Below are 23,894 nucleotides of genomic sequence, written 5' to 3' on the forward strand. Positions count from 1 at the left end.
ACCAACCGGTTCTGGCTCCTTGGCATCAGAGTCAGACTGAAGCTCCTGCGGTGGACGACTGGTTCCGGGACGCCGCCCATGTTCACCTTCAGTGCGTCGTACTGCACCAGAAAGTCAGTGCAGACCGTCACCGCAGTGAGGCCCCGGTGTTCGCACCAGGTTTCGGGTCTGGCTCTCGACCCGAAACCTGCCCCTCCGCCTGCCCTGCCGGATTCTGGTTCCGCGGTTTGTGGGGCCTTTCAAAGTCCTGAGGAGACTGAACGAGGTGTGTTACAGGTTACCCCCCTCATCCTTGACTGGAGTCCACCTGTGGTAAATTCAATTGATTGGACATGATTTGGAAAGGCACACACTGGTCTATATAAGGTTCCACAGTTGACAGATCTGGGGAAGGCTACCAAAACATTGAAGGTTCCCAAGAACACAGTAGCCTCCATCAATCTTAAATGGAAGACGTTTGGAACCACCAAGCCTCGTCATAGAGCTGGTCGCCCGGCCAAACTGAGCAATCGGGGAGAAGGGCCTTTGTCAGGGAGGTGACCAAGAACCCGATGCTCACTCTTACAAAGCTCCAGAGTTCCTCTGTGTTCTTTGGGACTTTCAATGCTGCAGAAATGTTTTGATATCCTTCCCGCTCCCTAGACCCCACGGACACCCGGGAGGGACTTAATCCCGACCAAGAGAACACAGGAAATTCCCCCTAGATAGCGCTTTAGAAAAAAAGATGCTATCTGGAACCTAAAATAGTTATGCGGCTGTCCCCACAGGAGAACCCTCTGAAGAACCCTTTTGGGTTCCAGGTAGAACTCTTTTGGTTTCAGGTAGAACTCTTTGGGGTTAGGCCTCCCAAGTGGCACAGCGGTCTGCGGCATTGCTTCACAGTGCTTGAGGTGTCACTACAACCCTGGGTTCGATCCCAGACTGTGTCACAGCCGGTCGGGAGAATTGTCTGGGTTAGGGGAGGGTTTGGCCGGTCAGGAATTTCTTGTCCCATCGCGCTCTAGCGACTCCTTGTGGCGGGCCGGGCACCTGCAAGCTGACTGCGTTCATCAGTTGTACAGTGTTTCCTCCGACCCATTGGTGCGGCTGGCTTACAGGTTAAGCGAGCAGTGCGGCTTGGCAGGGCTATTTTCTCATGGCTCTCAACCGTCGCCTCTCCCGAGTCTGTACGGGAGATGCAGCAATGGGACAAGACTGTAACAAAAAACTAGATATCACGAAATTTGGGAGACAAAGGGGTAAAATTATCAAAAATAATTTCAAAAAGAACTCTTTGGGGTTCCATGTAGAACCTTTTTCACAGATGGTTATACATGAAACCCAAAGGTGATCTACTGGGAACCAAAAAGGGTTCTATATGAAACCCAAAGGGGTTCTCCTACGGGGACAGCCAAAGAACCCTTTTGGAACCATTTTTTCTTAGTGTGGCCTCTTCACAGAGGACAATGGTGCTCCTCTTTTCTAGCTTCCTCTCCTAGCGGCCTCTCTGTAATCAGCAGAGACTCCTAACCATGTGGGTGTTTGGCTTAATCCTAATCCTGGATCCCACAGGAAGATGTCCTTGCATGGCCTGGAGAACCAGCCAGGGCTGGTAGATGTGGAGAACCAGAGAGAGATGGGGAAGTGCTCCTGGAGGGGGGTACAATGGAGAATGAGGTGGAAAATGAGGCGGAAGATGGTTTCTAAAATGACTGCCTCGCCTGGTTCACCAACTACTTCTCAGACAGAGTTCAGTGTGTCAAATCAGAGGGCCTGTTGTCCAGACCTCTGGCAGTCTCTATGGGGGTGCCACAGGGTTGAATCCTCGGGCCGACTCTTTTCTCTGTATACATCAACGATGTCGCTCTTGCTGCTGGTGATTCTCTGATCCACCACTACACAGACAACACCATTCTGTATACTTCTGGCCCTTCTTTGGACACTGTGTTAACTAACCTCCAGACGAGCTTCAATGCCATACAACTCTCCTTCTGAATGCATGCTCTTCAACTGATCGCTGCCCACACCTGCCTGCCCCGTCCAGCATCACTACTCTGGACGGTTCTGACTTAGAATATGTGGACAACTACAAATACCTAGGTACCTAGAATGTAAACTCTCCTTCCAGACTCACATTAAGCATCTCCAACCCTAAATTAAATGTAGAATCGGCTTCCTATTTCGCAACAAAGCCTCCTTCACTCATGCTGCCAAACATACCCTCGTAAAACTGACTATCCTACCGATCCTTGACTTCGGTGATGTCATTTACAATATAGCCTCCAAACACTCTACTCAGCAAATTGGATGCAGTCTATCACAGTGCAATCCGTTTTGTCACCAAAGCCCCATATACTACCCACCACTGCGACCTGTTTGCTCTCGTTGGCTGGCCCTCGCTACATATTTGTCGCCAAACCCACTGGCTCCAGTTCTATAAGTCTTTGGTAGGTAAAACTCTGGCTTATCTCAGCTCACTGGTCGCCATAGCAGCACCCACCCGTAGCATGCTCTCCAGCAGGTATATTCCACTGGTCACCCCCAAAGCCAATTCTTCCTTTGGCCGCCTTTCCTTCCAGTTCTCTGCTGCCAATGACAGGAACAATCTTCAAAAATCACTGAAGCTGGATACTCATATCTCCCGCACCAGCTGTCAGAGCAGCTCACAGATCACTGCACCTGTACGTAGCCCATCTGTCAAAAAATGTATTTATTTATTTCACCTTTATTTAGCCAGGTAGGCTAGTTGAGAACAAGTTCTCATTTGCAACTGCGACCTGGCCAAGATAAAGCGTAGCAATTCGACACATACAACAACACAGAGTTACACATGGAATAAACAAAACATACAGTCAATAATACAATAGAACAAAAGAAAACAAAAAGTCTATATACAGTGAGTGCAAATGAGGTAAGTTAAGGAAATAAATAGGCCATGGTGGCGAAGTAATTACAATATAGCAATTAAACACTGGAATGGTAGATTGGCAGAAGATGAATGTGCAGGTAGAGATACTGGGGTGCAAAGGAGCAAAATAAATAAATACCGGTATGGGGATGAGGTAGGTAGATAGATGGGCTGTTTACAGATGGGCTATGTACAGGTGCAGTGATCTATAGCCCATCCCACCACCTCATCCCCATACTGTTATTTTATTTATTTTGCTCCTTTGCACCCCAGTATCTCTACTTGCACACTCATCTTCTGCATATGTATCACCCCAATGTTTAATTGCTATATTGTAATTATTTAGCCACTATGGCCTGTTCATTGCCTTACCTCCCTTATCCTTACTCATTTCCACACACTGTATATAGACTTTTCTATTGTTTTATTGACTGTATGTTTGTTATTCCATGTGTAACTCTGTGTTGTTGTTTGTTTCACACTGCTTTGCTTTATCTTGGCCAGGTCACAGTTGTAAATGAGAACTTGTTCTCAACTAGCCTACCTAGTTAAATAAAGGTGAAATAAAAAAATGAATAAAAAATGAGGCGATTGCAAAGGATGAGGTCACTGCAGAGAGCCACACCCTCCCCTGTCTCCTCAGTCAGTCCCTGCCTCTGTCATCGTTCTCACCATGAGGAGTTGGATGTCCTCCACAGTGTCTGGAGGGATGGCCTGGGTGAGGGGGACGCCAAGGAGCTGCATGTCACCTATGACAGGCTGCTGCAGCAAGACAATGGCTTCAGCTGGCTCAGTGACACTCTCTGGGTCCCCCGCCATAACACATCAAATCAACTAAAATGTTATTTGTCACATGCCCCGAATACCACAGGTACAACCGTACAGTGAACTACTTACTCATAAGCCCTTAACAAACAATGCAGTTAAAAAAAATATATATTAAAAAAATAAAGTAACAAATAACTAAAGAGCAGCAGTAGAATAACAATAGTGAGGCTATATACAGGGGGTACCGATACAGTCAATGTGCGGGGGCACTGGTTAGTTGAGGTAATATGTACATGTAGGTAGAGTTAAAGTGACTATGCATAGATAATAAACAGAGAGTAGTAGCAGCGTAAAAGAGAGTGGGGGGGTGCAAGTAGTCTGGGTAGCCATTTTATTAGATGTTCAGTAGTCTTATGGCTTGGGGGTAGAAGCTGCTCAGAAGCCTCTTGGACTTGGCCCTCCGGTACAGCTTGCCGTGCGTTAGCAGAGACAACAGTCCACGACCAGGGTGGCCGGAGTCCTCGACAACCTTTTGGGCCCACCTCTGACACCGCCTGGCATGTCCTTTACTACAGAGCTGTTATTAACATACTGTCGCTGGGGTGGGAAACTGATACACTAATGGGGTCACAACTGTTATTAGGGGTTCAAGCAGCAAAAGAAAGCCTATTCCCATGAGATGGTAAGGCCTAGGAGGTTGCAACCTTGCATGATGGTAAGGGGCCAAAGGCCACACCCTCTCATGGAATGGCATGCCAATTGACCACATGGTGGCGCTATAACAAGCGATACAAAATGCTAACTTTAAAATAATAATAATTTTAAACAGTTCCTGACATAACCACACCCCGGGCCCGGGCTCTGTGTTCCTCTCCTTTAGCATTTAAAAGGACAGGGTGGGGTATGAAAATACCTTGACCTGGAAAGATGGTTTGTTGTGCAAATATGTACATGATGAGTTATGTGTACATGAGAGCTAATGGCGATGTATTCAGTTTGTGTCAAGCCTTTTACTGGGTTCTTATCGTAATTGTTTTCTCAGGTATTTATTTTTAAGACAGAGTGGAACTGTATATTTATAATTGATTTGTTACATATTTTTGATAAGTTCACTCTCAAATACAAACAAACACTGTGAATGATGGAGTCTCAATGCAGATCAATTGTTTTATTACATGCTCTTAAATACGAATGCTAAAAGTAACAGTTTGAAGTGAAAGGATACAATTAACTGACATTTGTGTGTTACTATGCATTATTTTGAATTGTAGTTCATTACCTCCCTCCTGGTTAGGTTGTGGTTTATTTGTTATTATTTTTTCAGAAATAAAGCAAATAAGACAATATAAAGCTAAGACTACAGAGTGAGGTCACATTTAAAAAAAATAAAAAGCCAGTTAATGCAAAATTATATAACTGGCTCAAATTGTATAATGATATCTGCTCGTATTGTACATCAACATATCTGATTCTGATCAGTCACAAAAACAAATATAACAATTTGGCTTGAAGTCAAAATGATTTAGTATGTTCTTTTTACAGCATCACAGTATTATTCTAATAATGAACAATCGTTCCTTACGTTTGACTCCACAAGCACTGTCAATCATAATTCCATGTATATATAGTGTGTAGACACAGCTCTCCAATAAATCATTGAACAAATTATTTGCAAGCTCAAATATGGTTAGACACACCATTAGGGGTCAGGATAGTCAAGTTCCCTCTAGCATTCTGGTCTGCCTCGATGGCTTCGAAAAGAGCCTTGAAGTTGCCTGCACCAAAGCCCTTGGAAGAGTACAAAGACATGTTTTTACATAATTTTCAGTCTAAATGTAGACCTGCACATCCACCTTTATCATCACTACATACTGCAAATAGATTTTTCAATAAACTAAGAAAGCTCATATTCTTAAAATCATAATGGTTTCATATCGTTTCATTTGTAATGCTCTATGATATTTCATGCTACTCTCACCTGATGGTTGTGTCTCTGAATGACCTCCAGAAACACGGTGGGACGGTCCTGAACAGGCTTGGTGAAGATCTGGAGCAGGTAGCCACTGTCATCAAAATCCACTAAGATCTTCAGCTCCTGTCAAAGCAACAGGACATAAAAGTGCTTATCAGGCTGAAAAGCTAAGAACCGAGCATGGAACTTCAAATTAACTGATTGTAATTGCCATCCTTATGCATTTAACTATCAGGTATTTGGATAAACTAAATATAATAAATAATTGGAAAATGTATTCAAACAGCAGGGAAAGTTGTGTCTCTGACCTCCAGAATGTCCAGGTCCTCAGTGATCCTGACTTGGGAGTGTTGGAGATTCTTTCTCAGCAGCTGGTAGTAGGTGTCTGGCACACACATGAACTCCATGCCACGCTCCTTCAGGTTACGGATCTACAACAAGGAGAATACACTAACCACACCAAGCTTTCATCTTCCATTGATGTGTATTTTATAGTGACCAGGTTGAGCTTAGCCTTTATTTGTGAAAAGACTTACTGCAGTGATGATGTCTGATGTGTTCATGGCGATGTGCTGGACACCTGGGCCACCGTAGTATTCCACATACTCCTGTTGAATCCAGTGAGTTTAGCAAGGTACAAGCTCTACACTTGACTTTTTTGTAATGCTTAAAGGTACAGTCCTAAATATATGTCTATGGAGGACATTTGTATGTCTTTGTTACATAAGTAAATACCTCTTGACATACTTAACATATTATATATTGAATAACAAGGCATATGACTTGCCTGGATCTGGGACTTGCGTTTTCCCATGGCTGGCTCATTAATGGGCATCTTCACTGTCTCTTCATAATTGGCCACAACGATGGAGCGCAGTGCACTGAAATCTGTCTGCAGCTGCTTGTCATCCACCGACCAGAACCGGTGGAAGAGCAGGTTCTTCTGGTACCTATGGAAACAGAACCTACTACTCAGGAATCTTTGTGTGTTGAATGGATAGGTGAGAGACTACACTATATCTATCCCAAGGCCCTAATCCTTGGGCCTTCCCTTTAGAGATCAAACCCATCCCTGTTTTTCATCTCAGAGCTACATGGTGGACCTCTAATTGACTCCAGATGTGGGGAGCCCCTGGGACCCAGCTCAAAAACGGCTAAGTAATATTAGTCTCTGACCTATGCCAAACAGCCTGGGTTACGTACTACAGACACGTCCCCATCCACCCATCTATCCACCAACCAAACCACTGCTGTATGGAGAAACGTGAAGAGCAGTCAACTTGGCTTTACTTGCATTGGATGGAAAACATTCTGGAGAATGTCAAATGAACCCAAAAATGTTGTCTATTAGACTGCTGTTTTTTTATATTGCGATTAGTGTGTGGTAGTTTTTTTTTTTCGAGAAGGAAACTGATATCCATGGATGTTTTTGTCTGGAACAAAATGTACAGTCCAGGATGTGTAATAGTAGGACAGCAGGTAGCCTAGCATTTAAGTGCGTTGGGCAAGTAACCGAAACGTCACTGGTACAAATCCATGACTGGGTGAAAAATCTGTTGATGTGTCCTGGAGCAAGGCACTTAACCCTAATTGCTCCTGTAAGTCACTCTGGATAACACCATCTGCTAAATCTAATCTAGACCTAGACGATGCCTTACCATTCCACCACAGGCACCATTTCATCATCCGGCTGGTTCCCCACAACATGGTCAATGAAGTTCAGTAATCCACTGGGTCTGTAATGTTAGATAAGGCTTCACAGTGACGCCAACTGCTTAACTGAAACAGTCTGTCTCGTTTACAATGATCTATAAAAGCTCATTTCAACACCAGGTAAAATTGCTCATACTCACAGCTTGGCCAACAAGGGGTCCCGGTGGAGAGGAGGATGGAACCCTGGGAGGAAAAGCCCTTTGTAGGCTGTCCTCTCCACAAATGTGTGTGTTGTGTCCCCATACTATAGTGATATAAGAGAAAATCCCAAATCTAGAGCATACTGTAAATCTACTTTCCTCTGCTCAGTTTCAGCAGATGTTGACTGACTTACCGTCTGGAGAACAGCTAGCTTAACCCTGCCATAATTGTCCTCCAATACATACGGCTCTTTCACTATGATGGCACCACGCTCTCTGGCTTTCTAAAGAGTATAATAGACAGATAAACATATGCACATGTGATAAAAATCCAGGAAGATTAAGATAATTATCCTATAGCTATGCGTCTTTTCAATAAATCCAAGAAAAAGATTGCAATCCTTAATAATATTTTCAACCCATCTCATTAGGAAAGAAGCATTCTCCTCATTCCAGAAAAAGCTGATATTTTGGATTAAATAGCAAGCATGCTTTGATACCTGGACAAGGTAATCACAGTTCTCCACAGTGAATGCAATGTCCCTGGCGCCATCCCCATGCTTCACCAAATGCTCCCCCATTTCTGAATAAGGGAGATGGACAAAAGTGCAGTATATTAAAATCAAAGTGAGTGAAGTAGCACACTAGTCAGTGACAACCAATCTCATAATATTTAACCATATGAACGGTGACGTTTTTGTCATACCGGACCTTTGTTTCCAGGATTGAGGGCGGAAGCGAATACATACATAATCTGGGAAAGACAAAAAGCCCAAAAGTTACATGATAGACAACCAAGGAACTTCCATCACTTGTAACAAGTTACGATCTATTATTAACATGTGCCATAATTAATTCAGGATATGCTGCAATGCTCTGCTCACCTTGCCTTGTTTGACCACATGAGACACCACATCACGGCAGCCTGTCTCTAAACCCTGGTAGGCCAACGGTTCAAATCCAAGCTTGTTACAATAGTAAGATGCTGCCTGTTGAAACAGAAGAAAAACACCATTGGCACTCACAACCAAACACTTGTGCATTTACTGTTTAGGCACAAAACCTTAACACAATTTCTATACAGTGTGTTGTTGTACTGTAAAGGACTGGTGTGCTGGGAGCGCCACCCCTTGGTGATGGAGTGGGAAAGCATCTGGATCAAATTAGAGGATGATGAGGTCTACTCTGAGGTTTCATGCCTATTGTCCCTCCACCCCTTAAAAGAGCCAATAGCCATCCCCCTCAGTGAATAGTCCTCTAACTTTGAGAATGTTCAGGAAAAATGTAACAACATGCAAAACAATTTAAAATCAGCATATGAGCTTCATACCTGTTTGGCATTTCCAACCCAGAATGTGATGTGGTCGAAACAGATGAACTTGCCATGGTCGTGCTTCAAACAAAACCAGAACAATTTAATACTGGTATGTGAGGGGGATACATCTAGCATACATCAGACCATATGACAGCAATTAGAAAATATTAAATGTAAGAGAACGATTATGCATATTTAAACATATTGGTAGTCTAGTTACATTTTTTAAATCATACTTTGAACTAGTTAAAATACATATCCATAAAATATTATGGTGTGTTCATTAAAATATATATTCACAAAGAGTATTAATTGAAGGACTTACATGTTCACCTCTGTCTCTGTAGGTAGTCTAAATAGATACAAAACATTACACATCAGCATAACGTTTAAGATCATCATTCCAACAACTAATACATCTTGGAATGTGAAATAGTAATTATAAATTCAATAACAACTGACAAATCACAACTGACAAATGTATCTAAATAATACAAATGTAACACTTTTCGAATGAATATATATTTTCTCTTACCATCTTGTACCCTTCGGCTTTCAACTGCTTGAAAATAAACTCATTACAATAAAGGCAAGCATTTAAACGTTCAGAATGAAGTTCCACGCCCTGCCGCTGTTCGAGGAGGAGTACACGGAAGTATGCGGAGATATAGAGAGCGAAAGAGGGGTTACGCAATAATTTCTCATCCCAATATATATGTTTTAAAAAATACAAGTAATGGTACGCTTGACTCTACGCTTGGAATACATTTCATACTTGAAGTTTATCTTAGGTGCATCACATAAATTAGGTGCATACATCACATATAACAAAAAGTGATATGCGAAGAAAATGCACTTACCTTCTCTTCTCAAATACCGGAAAAAGTTGTATTAAAAACGAAATTGTTATTTATTTTTAAAATGAAACTATGCAAAGACAGAAAATGCACTCACAATCTTTTCTAGTCAGGCCATGTGTTTGTATTTAGTCTCGAGAGGAGGTTCGCTCGTACAGGTTTCCTATTGGCTGTTTATTTGGACATATTTATGGAGCAGTCGCCACAATTTTCACATTGCAGAAACAAACTATTGGTAGGCCTCAATAGTCTCCCCTACCCCTCCCTCTTCATAATTAGTAATCTGTTAATGACAATGTTTTATACCCCCTGTATCATTCTTTACAAATCCTTTATCACCAACGTTTGTATGAACATGGTTATTCCAGACGTTTTCAATTGATCTATTGTTGTGTGTGAATGACAATGTTGCCTGATGTACTTTTGCCCAATGTGACAATATTGACAGCCCTCCCAACTGATTTACATAGTAGTGAATATGATACACTAGAGCTCATTTCCTCAATTGAACTAGTAGTCTGTGTCTTAAGAAAGTGATGTCAACAAATTGGTTATATTCCTGCATAAATGAGGAAAGCATGTATCCCTAGTGTGGAAATGGAACAGAAAGGCTGCCGAAAAGCTCATTATTCCTAAAGAAGAAGATATTTGACAGATTGTACTGCAGAAAGAGACACCTCTCGAGCTATTATTTGCTTCTTGGATTTTGAGCGGCTTAAGTTTGACAGCCTCAACAGCATCAACACAACAATTTTTTTTATTTTTTTTACATTTATTTAACTAGGCAAGTCAGTTAAGAACAAATTCTTATTTTCAATGACGGCCTAGGAACAGTGGGTTAAACTGCCTGTTCAGGGGCAGAACGACAGATTTGTACCTTGTCAGCTCGGGGGTTTGAACTTGCAACCTTCCAGTTACTAGTCCAACGCTCTAACCACTAGGCTACGCTGCCGCCCCAATAGGTTGTATCTTGTCAACGTGATCATTAGATGTGTGTGTCCTTATGTTCCAATGGGAGTGAATAAGATGAAGTCAATCAACAAAAGCAATGCATTTCAAACCCTGTAATTTCCCTCAAACACAGGGTCTTTACACTGACTGACCCCCTGTATTCATAAGTGACACTTTACCATGCAAGACTATCACATGAACGCTCTCTGGTGTAACAATATATACGCATAAATTCTGTAAAACACAGATACTTTTTGTAGAACAGATATTGTTCTATCAATTCTCTTTTAGCACCACAGACTAATGAAAGTGCAATGTCACAGTAATGAGCATTTGACACCTTCAGCAACTGTCCCTGATGGGTTTTGTTTATCTCTGTTACCAGGGGGCTTTTTGCTGTCAAGAGACGCAATTAGAGACAGTAAATGAAGACGGTGCTGCTTACACAACAGTGTGATGTTGGAGTGGTAGACGGTTGATCTTTACATTCTGTATATTAAAAGAAAGTATGATTATTCATGGTCTTGACATGAGGCCTACTGATTTCTGCTAATTCAATGGTGTAACTTAACTGATCCAGAAAAGGCACAACCATTACATTATTGTCTAATTCACAATTGATGTATAACAACATAATACAAATACATCATCCAAATATGTTCAATTCAGGCAGCTTAGTAAAAACAAATACTTACGTCAGTTTGATAGCCTGGGATAATTGGCTTGGGCCATTTACAAAAACCAGAGTTAGACAAGCGGGGCATGAAATAGTTACATGAGACAGAGAATAGTTAATCATATAGGTGTTACAAATGCTGTTATTACCACTGAGCCTAATGTATCCAAACTATTAGAAAATACAAAAGTGATTGTACACTTTAAACACAAAGGCCTGTGAAAACAGTAAGTAAGAACTATTCATATAACTGAATATGAGGCAGATTGCAGTGTATTCCCATGACAAATAGCACCCTTAGGGGAAATAAGCAACACCTCGGGCAATTAAGACCCTCCTAGTCGCAGGGCTTACAGAACAGTGTATAGTCACTGAGTTTACAGATCACTACTCAGTGCGGAAGAACAATACAGCAGCACGGACCAAGCAGAAAGTTGAGGAATAACAATGAGTGAGTTATCTTTATATAAACCACCACAGCAACTGGATGCAGGGACACCAGGAGAACAGGATGGAGAAGAGTCTCTTGACAAAGCAGTGGACATTTCTCAACCCATCTCTCTCCTGATTAATTCTGTCAGTCTCAGTGACGAAAGCGCGGAGGACCGCATCCCTGCAGAGAGGACAACTCAAGCAAAGATGCAGTCTGTTTTCCAGCAGGTGCGCAAGCAAGTCAAATCACAGGTGGGCATGAACGTCCCAAGGAATGGCATTCTGGAACTCGTTCAGATGGTCAAAAGCAGAGAGCTGGAGATGGCAAAGGTGAACGGCCCAGAAAACACAGAGAAAGCAGGTGCAGAGATTTTGGAAGACAAGCGTACCGGTGAGATGGATGTCAAAAGGGAGGAGCTTATAGCGGTTTTTCAACATGAGCTGGAGGCCAGTAATGAGGCACTGAGGGATGAGTTTAAAGAGCAGATCACCCAACTGCAGATAGAAATGCAAGCCTACACAGACCAGGCTCTGAAGAGTCTTGAGTCCAAGGTGCCGAACAGGCAAACATACTCCCACAATATACTCCAGCGGATGTATCAAGCAGAGCAGCCAGAGACCAGGAGTCTTGAGAAGAAGAAGAAGTCTCCAGCAGCACCCTTACTGGGCTCTGGTAAGACCAGAGTTCTGAGCCGAACCATGACAACTCTTACCCCGAAGACATGTCCCCCTATCGTCCTCGGGCCTCGCTCTAAATCAGAGACCTTGAGCTCCTCGAGGGATAACAGTTCTCTGCCTCACTTCAAGGATCCACACTTCCATGTTCTCTCTTTTCGGAGCCCCAAGTACCATCAGTCCTGTGGACCTCTGCTACCTAGCTGCCCACCACGTCTCAATTGCAAAAAGCCTCTCCGCACCAAAGCTCAGACAGGAAACTCACACAGTTACATTGAATTGGATAAAATGTAATTGCTGACACAGAGATAATAGATTGACCCAAAAGGAATTTGGGGAGTTGTCATAGGCTACATGTTACCTTCTCATAAGATGCCTTATCTGAAGTCAGTGCAGCCAGCCACACAGACATGCTGAGTTGAATGCTCAAAATCAGGTGGGATGCTGTTGTTTACATGATATTTTTTACATGAAGTGAAATACGTTTACTTTTGTTCCATATTAACTATATGGCTATGTTAGATCTGTTAATATTTTCAGTCTATTTGATTTCTAATTCTTAACTTGTTTTAAGCGGTACCTCCTGAAAGGGCTGCAACAACTTAGAATAAGCTAATAGAAATGGGGTGAATTTCTAATTACTTTGTTTCAAAAACCCATTTTTCAATCATAGAAATAGTTCACATGGTATATGATTGTATGGAAAGATAAAACATTTCTGCTCTAGGATCACAGCTGATATTTACAATATGCTTCTCAAATCACACTGAAAACTTTTCTCTAGTCTAGAGCCTCCAGAGAACCATGCTCAAGATTACAGTAAACAATTGTATTATTGTCATTTGTGTGTGCTGCGAAGGATACAGTGAAATGTAACTTTAAAAAGTGATACAGAATGTTAAATAATGGGCGGCAGGTAGCCTAGCGGTTAAGAACATTGGGCCAGTAACCGAAAGGTCATTGGTTTGAATCCCAAGCCGATGAGGTGAAAAATGTGTCGATGTGCCCTTGAGCAAGGCACTTAACCCTAATTGCTCCTGTAGGGTGTTGCGGTCGGCAAACTACCTGGTCTCCAGGTTTACATATCTTGCATTACTCATCTCATATGTTTATACTGTACTCATGTGTTTATACTGTATTCTATCCTATTCTACTGTATCTTAGTCTATGCCACTGACATTGCTCGTCAGTGGCATATATATTCTTAATTCCATTCCTTTACTTAGATTTCTGTGTATTGTGTAATGTTGTGGAATTGTTAGATATTACTTGTTACTTGTCATTATTGCACTGTTGGCGCTAGAAACACAAGCATTTCGCTAGAACCACAATAACATCTACTAAACACCTGTATGTGACCAATAAAATGTGATTTGATTTGGATGAGAGTGTCTGCTAAATGACAAAAATGTAAATGACAAAATGAAATATCTGTATAATTGAGTGAGACTAGAGAACTGTATGTGAATTCCTCAGGGGTCTGGGTTGCCCTCAAAATGAGTCAAATAAGACTGTAACACTTCAATATCATTAGAACAATACACTTCACAAGGTGAACAATAAACAGCAATAATACCCGTTGCTCACTAACTGCTTTGCATCCATGTGTTCAAGTGCAGCTACACGTCACATTTAGAACTTTGAGTAACAACTGAACATACTTGTCTGATGGGAGTTTTTAGGCTGCAACAGATGTCAGAGGGAAAAAAGAGGTACAAATGAGGGGATGGCACTGGATAAACAGGTCGTAGGGCTGTAGTGAACATATTGTACTACAACAAGAAACATTTAATAATGACGAACATAAATCAATAAAGGTTCATTTGACAGCATGAAATGACTGATGCAATCTATAAGTGATTAACAGGTGCTGTGAATTGCAGGGGTTTTGTAAATTATGTTCTGTATGTTCATTGTTTAAATACATTTATACAAATACCTGATCACGAGAGATGACAATGGCTACTTCAAACACAGACCAATCAGCAATTGTAGCACAAGGGGGCGTCACACCTCAGAGATATTGATCAATTGAGTCAGGTTGTTTTTAGGTAGAAGGTTCATCAGGGGTAAAGGACTGAAGGACCAATTACGATATAAACAATATCATAACCGCCATCGATAAAAGACAGTACTGTGCCGCCGTCTTCATTGACCTGGCCAAGGCTTTTGACTCTGTCAATCACCGCATTCTTATCGGCAGACTCAATAGCCTTGGTTTATCAAATGACTGCCTCGCCTGGCTCACCAGCTACTTCTCAGATAGAGTTCAGTGTGTCAAATCAGAGGGCCTGTTGTCCAGACCTCTGGCAGTCTCTATGTGGGTGCCACAGGGTTCAATTCTCGGGCCGACTCTTTTCTCTGTATATATCAATGATGTCACTCTTGCTGCTGGTGATTCTCTGATCCACCTCTACGCAGACGACACCATTCTGTATACATCTGGCCCTTCTTTGGACACTGTGCTAACAAACCACCAAACGAGCGTCAATGCCCTACAATACTCCTTCTGTGGCCTCCAACTGCTCTTAAATGCAAGTAAAACTAAATGCATGCTTTTCAACCGATTGCTGCCCGCTCCCGCCTGCCCGCCTATCATTACTACTCTGGACGGTTCTGACTTAGAATATGTGGTCAACTACAAATACCTAGGTGTTCAAACCCCTGAGCTGACACGGTACAAATCTGTCATTCTGCCCCTGAACAGGCAGTTAACCCACTGTTCCTAGGCCGTCATTGAAAATAAGAATTTGTTCTTAACTGACTTGTTAAATAAAGGTATAAAATAAAGACTAAACTCTACTTCCTGACTCACATTAAGCATCTCCAATCCAAAAGTAAATCTAGAATCAGCTTCCTATTTTGCAACAAAGCCTCCTTCACTCATGCTGCTAAACATACCCTCGTAAAACTGACTATCCTACCGATCCTTGACTTCGGCGATGTCATTTACAAAATAGCCTCCAACACTCTACTCAGCAAATTGGATGTAGTCTACCACAGTGCCATCTGTTTTGTCACCAAAGCCCCATATACTACCCACCGCTGCGACCTGTATGCTCTTGTTGGCTGGCCCTCGCTACATATTCGTTGCCAAACCCACTGGCTCCAGGTCATCTATAAGTCTTTGCTAGGTAAAGCCCCGCCTTATCTCAGCTCATTGGTCACCATAGCACGCACTCCAGCAGGTATATTTCACTGGTCATCCCCAAAGCCAACACCTATTTGGCAGCCTTTTCTTCCAGTTCTATGCTGCCAATGACTGGAACGAATTGCAAAAATCACTGAAGCTGGAGACTTATATCTCCATCACTAACTTTAAGCATCAGCTGTCAGAGCAGCTTACCCATCACTGTACCTGTACACAGCCCATCTGTAAATAGCACACCCAAATACCTCATCCCTATAATGCATTGTGTCCCGCCACCCACCAACCCCTCTTTTACGCTACTGCTACTCTCTGTTCATCATATATGCAGTTACATTAACCATATTTACATACTACCTCAATCAGCCTAACTAACCGGTGTCTGTATGTAGCCTCGCTAATGTATATAGCCTTGCTACTGTTATTTTTCCACTGTCTTTTTACTGTTGTTTTATTTCTTTACTTACCTATTGTTCACCTAATACCTTTTTTGCACTATTGGTTAGAGCCTGTAAGTAAGCATTTCACTGTAATGTTTACCTGTTGTATTCGGCGCACGTAAGAAATAAACATTGATTTAAAAAAAATATTTTGTTGTTGCTCTTTTGCACCCCAGTATCTCTACTTGCACATTATCTTCTACATATCTATTCACTCCAGTGTTAATGCTGAATTGTAATTATTTCGCCACTATGGCCTATTTACTGCCTTACCTCCCTAATCTTCTATATTTGCACACACTGTACATAGATTTTTCTATTGTGTTACTGGACTGTACATTTGTTTATCCCATGGTTAACTCTGTGTTGTTGTTTGTGTCGCACTGCTTTGCTTTATCTTGGCCAGGTCGCAGTTGTAAATGAGAACTTGTTCTCAACTGGCCGACCTGGTTAAATAAAGGCTAAAGAAAAAAAGAAAAAAGAAACAAAGGGAACTGGAAAGTCATACAGATGTAGGATCTTCATCTTATCACCCTGTGCAGCAGCACGTTCCTGCAGGAGATTTAAAAAGGCTTTTCCCTCAATGTATTAACCACTACAAAATTGTCCATTAATATACACATAATAATTCACACTTCCTGTTGCTGCAGGATTATTTTCTGTAGTCTAATTTTATAAGCAGTCACCTAACCTTTGTCATAATAAAAGGGGATTTCAAACAAATGTTGTTTATGATTCTGAATACAGCTACTTACTTATGAATCACAATGAGAACTATTGGTTAATCAAGTTAAACACCATTCAAAATGACTTTATATTGTACATTTGCGCCCTACATCTCATCAGGCAGGCACCATTGTTGGCTTTACAGCCTCCTGTCATGTCACAAAGGGAAGCTCTCCAGCAATTGTCTTCTACACCCCCATTTCATACATAAATATACATAATCAGCCATTTTACTGACCTTGATGGGAGACAGAAGGAATTTAACTGGATATGGCCTCAAAATCAGCATTATCAGTGTACTGCAACTGCAAACAAAGTGCTTCAATATAGTATAATACAATATTCCATGGCTATAGCGACTCACACTCACATACACACACACACAATCTCTGTCAATGAAAACTGCCGTGATGGATATTCCACTCTGCTGTTAATCTATGCTGTAAATCTGCACCTGCAAAAAGGAAACACATTTTTATCTGGAGTTATCTAACAGTATATAGCCTAATGAGGGGTAGGCACAATACATCCTATCACATTTTATATCCAGCAATAAAGCATCATCATAGCGCATGCTGTGTGGTAGCAAAGAACAGTCTAGGACTAGGGTGGCTGGAGTCTTTGGCCATTTTTAGGGCCTTCCTCTGACACCGCCTGGTATAAAAGGTCCTGGATGGCAGGAAGCTTGGCCCCAGTGATGTGCCGTTCGCACTACCCTCTATAGTGCCTTGCGGTTGTCTGAGCAGTTGCCATACCAGGCAGTGATGCAACCGGATTCTCTCGATGGTGCAGCTGTAGAACTTTTTGAGGATCTGAGGACAACAACCTACAAACACTAGTGTCACCCGGCAAACAAAAACAAACCATACATTTCTACAGGACATAATCTCCTTAGCTACGTGCAATACCATCTGTATGTACAGTATGTTTGTATAAGTCTATAGGTAAGTTTATAAGCATAAGTCACATTATATCAAACACATAATCAAAGGGATAACCACAGTACATTATCTACCTAATGATTTTACTGCTATAAAAAGCTACTCAAATTCCATAACAAATGACTTACTCTCCCCCAATTTAAAATGCCATCTCGAGTGTTTGCAATGGTTCTTGGATCAGCTTGAGCAATGTCATAGCCCTCAAAGGTGAAACATTCCAGATTCTCATCTCTTTTCATTCTTGTATCAAAGTTTTTAGGAGAGTGGAACCCACCAATCTTCGGCAAACAAGTCAGAAATGTGTCTGGCCATGTTGTCGGCTCTGAGAGGGGGAGTAGTATAGTATATACCTGCAATAGATAATGGCGGTATTTAAATGTCAAAGATTACATACAATGCCATACAAACGACTTGAAAAATGAAATATCAAAGATAGTACTTACTTCAATAGTTATCACTATAACAGAAGTCCGTGGAAGACACTGCAAAGAAAATAAACAACATGATACATGGCAGGATCTTACACCAAAGATTTCAAACTTTCACTTTGCATCCCAATGCCCATGACAATTTAACTTGCAAATATTAAGATCAATTTATTGGTAAATTGCCAACCAAAATTTGAGTTCCACTTTAAACCAAACCTCTTGAAAGACACACATACAGGTTTCGGAGAGGTGCGGGTGGCTGCCACACTGGGCAACCAGAGAGCTGTTAAGTGCCTTTCTCAATGGCACAACAGCAGGCAATGACATCTAGGATTTGATACCAGCAACCCTCCAGTTGCCAGCTCACTTCCCACCAGATTTTTCCTGTCAGACCCAGGATCGAACTGGCAAACCTTTGGATGCTGGCTCGCCTCTAACCACAACCTGCCGCCCTTCATATTCACTGGATTTCTATGATATATCTATTCTAGGCTATGAACTTGGCAGAAGATACCGACCCTGCTATTACACTTGTTTACACTGAGCAGGTGTGAGATATGGGTCCGAGAACCTAATTCAATGCAGGGGTGGGATATGCTACTGTACTGCAAAGTTGACCTTTATCCACACTGCTCCATTGAGAAGATTGAAATACTTTTTCTGGTGTTATTAGAGACTTTTGGAGACTCTGACATGAAAGCACGTATCGTTCTTACTCAACGAGCAGCGGGTGCTAACGTGGGCCCCACCCCGTTCCAAAGCACTCACAGGCGGTCCAGTCCTCGCGCAGCAGTACCTCCCAGTTTCAGTCAGAGTAGGAGATGTTCACTCCTACCGTCTAGACTGCAAATGAATCGCGCATGCGGTAATCCGCAGTTGACTAATCCCGCCCTGGTTTACATTCAGGGGGGAAGTAAATGTAAAAAAATAAAAAATAATAAACAACTAAGTAACTCCGCCAGAGTGTCTCTTTTTGGTCACTTTTGCCCGGATAAAGGAGGAGGGTTGGAATTGTGAAATAAAACCCCACAGAGTCGACAGAAGAAAGTTCATTTGTAGTTCAAAAAATATTTAGGGTGTTTTTTACTCACTTCTTGTCTCTCCCACGACGTTATTCCTCTCTCCTACAGCGTCCATCACAATTACATGCACATGGCAAATTATACAAATTAGGTGATGATGTCATGAGCGACTTCAAGCGACATTTAGGACAGCCAATAGCTACTTTCCTTACTGAGGAGTTGGCAACACTGATTTCAACCCCAGTGCAGCTTAGTGTAAACAAGCGTAACTGTAGGGTCAGTGTATCTTTTGGCAAGGTTATTAACTAGCTACGTGGTTCACTAACCAGGTAACTATTGATCAAGATAACATTGAGAGCAACAAACATTATGTTTTGAAGCAATAGCAGGCGCCATAGAAGTTTACAGTCATGTCAAAATAATTCTACAGAATTGTAGCGTGATAGGCAATGCATCCATACACTGTTCCAGTTTAGGTGGTGAACAGAACCATTTAATTTAGCTAGCATATTGTAACGGGATAATGTGGTGCTCCATTAGCCGTTACAAGATGGATACTGTTTGGTGTATGCACAGAGAATTTTCTACCAAACTTAACGTTTATGTGTAATGGAGTTGACTGGAAACAACGGCACACCCCTCAGCAGGAAAAACAGAACTAGACAATAATTTGTGCCAGGTGTGATATCCCTCCTAAATAGCTCGGGCTAATGTTCCTATCGACTCCCTAAGGCCAGCAGGCTAGTCTTTAAAAAAAAGTGTTATTTCTTTATTTATTATAAATATTATTTTAAAAATGTATTGGTATGTAACTGATATGAAAGTTGTATTGTCAATTTTGTTTTGTAATTAAACGCCACTTTAAATGTATACATGACACTGCAACAAAATTTCCCCATGGGGACAATAAAGTCAGTAAGTAAGTATTCATTTGACAATTCTATGGAATCATTCCACTAAAACTGGCTGGCTAGCTAGCTAGTTAACGAACATACAGTGCAGATACATTCTTCAATTTGTGCTGAGGAGTATTTTTATCCGCTCACACAGAGTATTTTTTATTATTATAGTTTTTATTTACATTTATTAGCGGGTGCTGCAGCACACTTACTTCCTCCGGCTATGTATCTTTATCACAGCAAAGCCAAACCGTGGTTGACCAACTACCTGACCAAAATGGTGACCCTTAAGTCATAAGAAGGTTCATAACCTTTCTAGTTCATGCCCATTCTAGGATCTCTGGGTGTGCAGAAGGGTCTCTCGCTCTCTCTTCTACTTCTTTATGAAGCTGCCATTTGCTGACCAAACTGAGGAATTGCAAAGTGATGGGTGTTACCTTTTTTTGGTCAGCAGATGGCAGCTTCATAAAGAAGTAGAAGAGAGAGCGAGAGGGACCCTTCTGCACACCCATAGAGATCCTAGAATGGGCATGAGCAAGGTCACCATTTTGGTCAGGTTGTTGGTCAACCATGGTTTGGCTTTTTGGTTTCTCATCAACAGCAAACGTTTGTGCTGGAAATGTAATTGGAGTAGGTGGTTGAAATTTGTTCTTTGTATTTGCAACTTTAACATTTTTTTTCTATATTACAATAATAGAATACACAACTGCAACTTTTAAAACAGTCATGCATCTCTTGATCGTCGCCAGCGTCTGTCCCAAGATCCCTGCTTGCCCTCGTAGCCCAGCCAGGCTCTGATAGATTCCAGTGCAGAGCTAAGGCAAGCCAACTAATACTGGGGGCACCTGTCAGGAAGAAGGGGGGGTCTCTACAGGCCCTAGGATTCACGATGCCAGAGAATGGGAGGGGCATGTGACAGGAAGGAGGTGCAGACAGAGCACAGCATCACACCAAGTAATCACTGAGGCAGCTTTGTTCTGTTATTTGTGCAGCATTGGCCCCTATTGATATGTGTGCTCAAATCGAGGAAGCTGTCAAGGGCACCTGGCAAGGGTTAGGGGCAGTAATGTTTGATGGCGTCGCAGAGGTCTACAGGGTGAGATATGGTGAGAAATATGGAAGAACATCACTGATATATATTATAATGCAAATGTTCTTCCTGTGTGAGCATCACTAAGTCATAGCCTTGGAAGCCCAGTCTTCTCACATCAATGATATGGGACTATCTAAGTCACGTCAGATCACCTGAATGAGTCAAATTCTTACCATGTCAGAACTCATTATTTGAGTTTGGTAATAATTGGTTCAATAGAATGTACCCTTTTGGTCATTGTTTTTATTATTATTTATTTTTTGCCGGATCCGAGCACCTGTATGCATACAGCTGAACTGGCACTGGGTATGGGCAATGACAGGAGATGCATTTAGGTCTGTAATGGGCATGGGGGCAGTGTGCCCAGAGGCACCACTCTCTCACAATGGATGGGATAGAGGATGTTGTGAAGAGGAGCTTTGTACCCCAGGGAGGATGAGCCTTGAGCGCCCAAATCCGGAAGGCCACGAACCAAGCACATTCAGCTCTGGCCAACGCACGCTGTCATCGGAAGCATCACATAACGATGTCCACCCAAAAGCACTGCTAATATGCCTTGGTTTCTCCTGTGATAAGTTGTTTTGAAATTCCTCAATATTATAAGGAATCTAGTCATCATTCAGTTCAATTTAGTAATAATGGAAGTCATCAGGGTTTCAAAAACATTTTCTGATTATTTTTGTGGCCAGGTTTATTTGCCACATGCCCATCCATCCTTGCCCAATGATTCTGAAAACCAGGTTATTTTATTGTCACATACACCGGATAGGTGCAGTGAAATGTGTTGTTTTACAGGGTCAGCCATAGTAGTACAGCACCACTGGAGAAAATTAGGGCTAAGTGCCTTGCTCAAGGGTACATCGGCACATTTTTTACCTTGTCGACTTGGGTATTCAAACCAGCGACCTGTCGGTTACTGGCCCAACGCTCTACGACACGTAGTCAGTAGCGGACAGGATGAGGGATCCAGGTGGCTGCCTGTCTGTCTATCCATCTTACCCCACATTGCCGTTGTTCATTTCCTTCAAAACACATATGCACTTCCTTCTTTTTGAACCTGCCTAGCTGCTTATTGATGTTTATTGCACAGTTAAAACCGATGACAAAGTTATCGTTGTTGTCTTGGTGTTGACATGGGAGCACAGTTATTTTACTGCTCCTTTTGTTCATAAAATATATATATATATTTATTTACTTTTTACCCCTCCACCACCCTCCTCTTCGGAGGACAAATATTGTAGTTTTTTTTTACAGCTTTTTTGCTACACATTTTAACTATACATTTTACATACACATTTTACATACGTGGTACTTTTATATATAACAACAATACATTACCAAGCAGACTCTTTAATCCCACCCCTCAGCCACACTCAGCCCATCCCACCTATCACCACAGACCGCCCTTGTTTGGTTTCCATGTGCCATATATTTTTCAATTGTGCTGTGATGTGTTACAAAATGTTTGAATCTTTCTAATCGTTTGTTATCCACAGATTGTGAGCTAAAGATGGAAACCTTTCCTACGAGTATTCTTATATTATTTATTGATTGGCTATGGCTTTTCAGATCGCCCCAACACTGCTATTTGTAAGGTTCATTTTAACTGAATGTTGTTTTTTCATCAAATAGCTGCTGTCTCATCAAAAAGATCCCCCTGAAAAAAATGTTTAACGGGGGCATGATTTTCACCTTCTCGATGATGTCTGAAAGGTGCCACATATATCAGATTATTAATAAAGGACAGATCATCAATAAGTCAAGCTTTATTCAATGCATATCTAATTTGGACATGACTAATGATCACACCCACACATCACAAATGGATAATCAGGTCCATTTTTTACATCTCAACCATTAGCAGGGCAATGAGGAAGGAAGTCAACCCATTTTGAGGTCAGTCAGTGTCACGCCCTCTGTTTTTACATCAGTCTCTGCTACAACACAGCTGTCTCTCAGGAATACACATGTTGTACCCTCTACTGTGTCTGGTACTTGTCATGCTTGACCGAAATAGGTAGTATTATTGCTCAGTTTATGATACTACTTAAAATGTATGCGACTCACAATGTGGAGTATTTTAATTTCCTGTAGAATGTCAATGATCAGAATTCTGCGAGAAGTGCCACCGATCCTGATTTACATCTAGTATTTTATGCTTCACTTACTGTATTACAAAATACAAGGGTCTTAGTCTTCATTCTTTATATCCTTTTATGCACTCGTCCAACTGACTGAAATCCTCCTCGCCCAAGCAGCCCTGTCTGACACTGGTACCAGTGGGTGGAACAAGGTGTGGTCCTGGGCATGAATAAAAACAACATGTCTAAACAACATCGGTCCATTCAGAGAATCTGCTTTAATCAGATGGCTGTTAAAAACTTCTCATATCTCCCACCCAGTGAAGGCCCAAAAGGCCAAACTGTTACCATCCCAATACTGCTGCCTTACTGTAGACAGTACAAGTCTGGGCTATCTCACCTGTACAGCGTGTTGGTGTAACAGGTTAGTGAGGGAAGGGCACTTCCTGGTCGAACAGGACAGCTGATGATGTAATGGGTCACTACTCAACATACAGACTAGGGGAAGATTATCTGAGACACAGTACAGTGTAGTACAGCTACAAAGAGAGAAAGAGAGAGAAAGACAGAGAGAGAAGGAGACAGAGAGAGAGAGAACGAGAGAGACAGAGACAGGGACAGAGAAAGACAGAGTTAGTTACAGAGACAGAGTTAGACACAGAAAGAGAGAGAGACACATTGAGAGAGGGAGAGAGAGACAGTGAGACAGAGAGAGAGGGTGAGACAGAGA

The 23,894-nt window shown here is 41.8% G+C and overlaps 1 protein-coding gene and 1 long non-coding RNA gene across 3 annotated transcripts; both read right to left on the reverse strand.

Annotated features, from left to right (window-relative positions):
• Positions 1–2,027: 2,027 nt before the first annotated feature.
• On the reverse strand, positions 2,028–19,186 carry LOC118357917 (uncharacterized). The gene is made up of 4 exons (XR_004820380.2): positions 19,161–19,186; positions 18,085–18,123; positions 15,035–17,991; positions 2,028–2,075 (listed from the first exon to the last, which is right to left on the reverse strand). It is a non-coding gene; the product is annotated as an uncharacterized LOC118357917 (long non-coding RNA).
• On the reverse strand, positions 4,809–9,765 carry LOC118358253 (4-hydroxyphenylpyruvate dioxygenase-like). 2 transcript variants are annotated; one of them, XM_052478709.1, is made up of 15 exons: positions 9,750–9,765; positions 9,331–9,426; positions 9,121–9,147; positions 8,811–8,873; positions 8,365–8,469; positions 8,192–8,234; positions 7,981–8,063; positions 7,675–7,764; positions 7,481–7,584; positions 7,286–7,363; positions 6,415–6,577; positions 6,164–6,235; positions 5,936–6,058; positions 5,634–5,750; positions 4,809–5,443 (listed from the first exon to the last, which is right to left on the reverse strand). In XM_052478709.1, exons 2-15 carry the CDS (start codon positions 9,331–9,333, stop codon positions 5,333–5,335), a joined length of 1,182 nt encoding a protein of 393 aa, XP_052334669.1. In that variant the 5' UTR covers positions 9,334–9,426; positions 9,750–9,765; the 3' UTR covers positions 4,809–5,332. The 2 variants fall into 2 exon arrangements, with proteins under 2 accessions (XP_052334669.1, XP_035591745.1); XM_035735852.2 differs by lacking the exon at positions 9,750–9,765 and having other exon boundaries at positions 9,331–9,612.
• Positions 19,187–23,894: the final 4,708 nt, after the last annotated feature.

The sequence above is a fragment of the Oncorhynchus keta genome, chromosome 25 (assembly GCF_023373465.1).
Source record: "Oncorhynchus keta strain PuntledgeMale-10-30-2019 chromosome 25, Oket_V2, whole genome shotgun sequence".
NCBI lineage: Eukaryota > Metazoa > Chordata > Actinopteri > Salmoniformes > Salmonidae > Oncorhynchus > Oncorhynchus keta.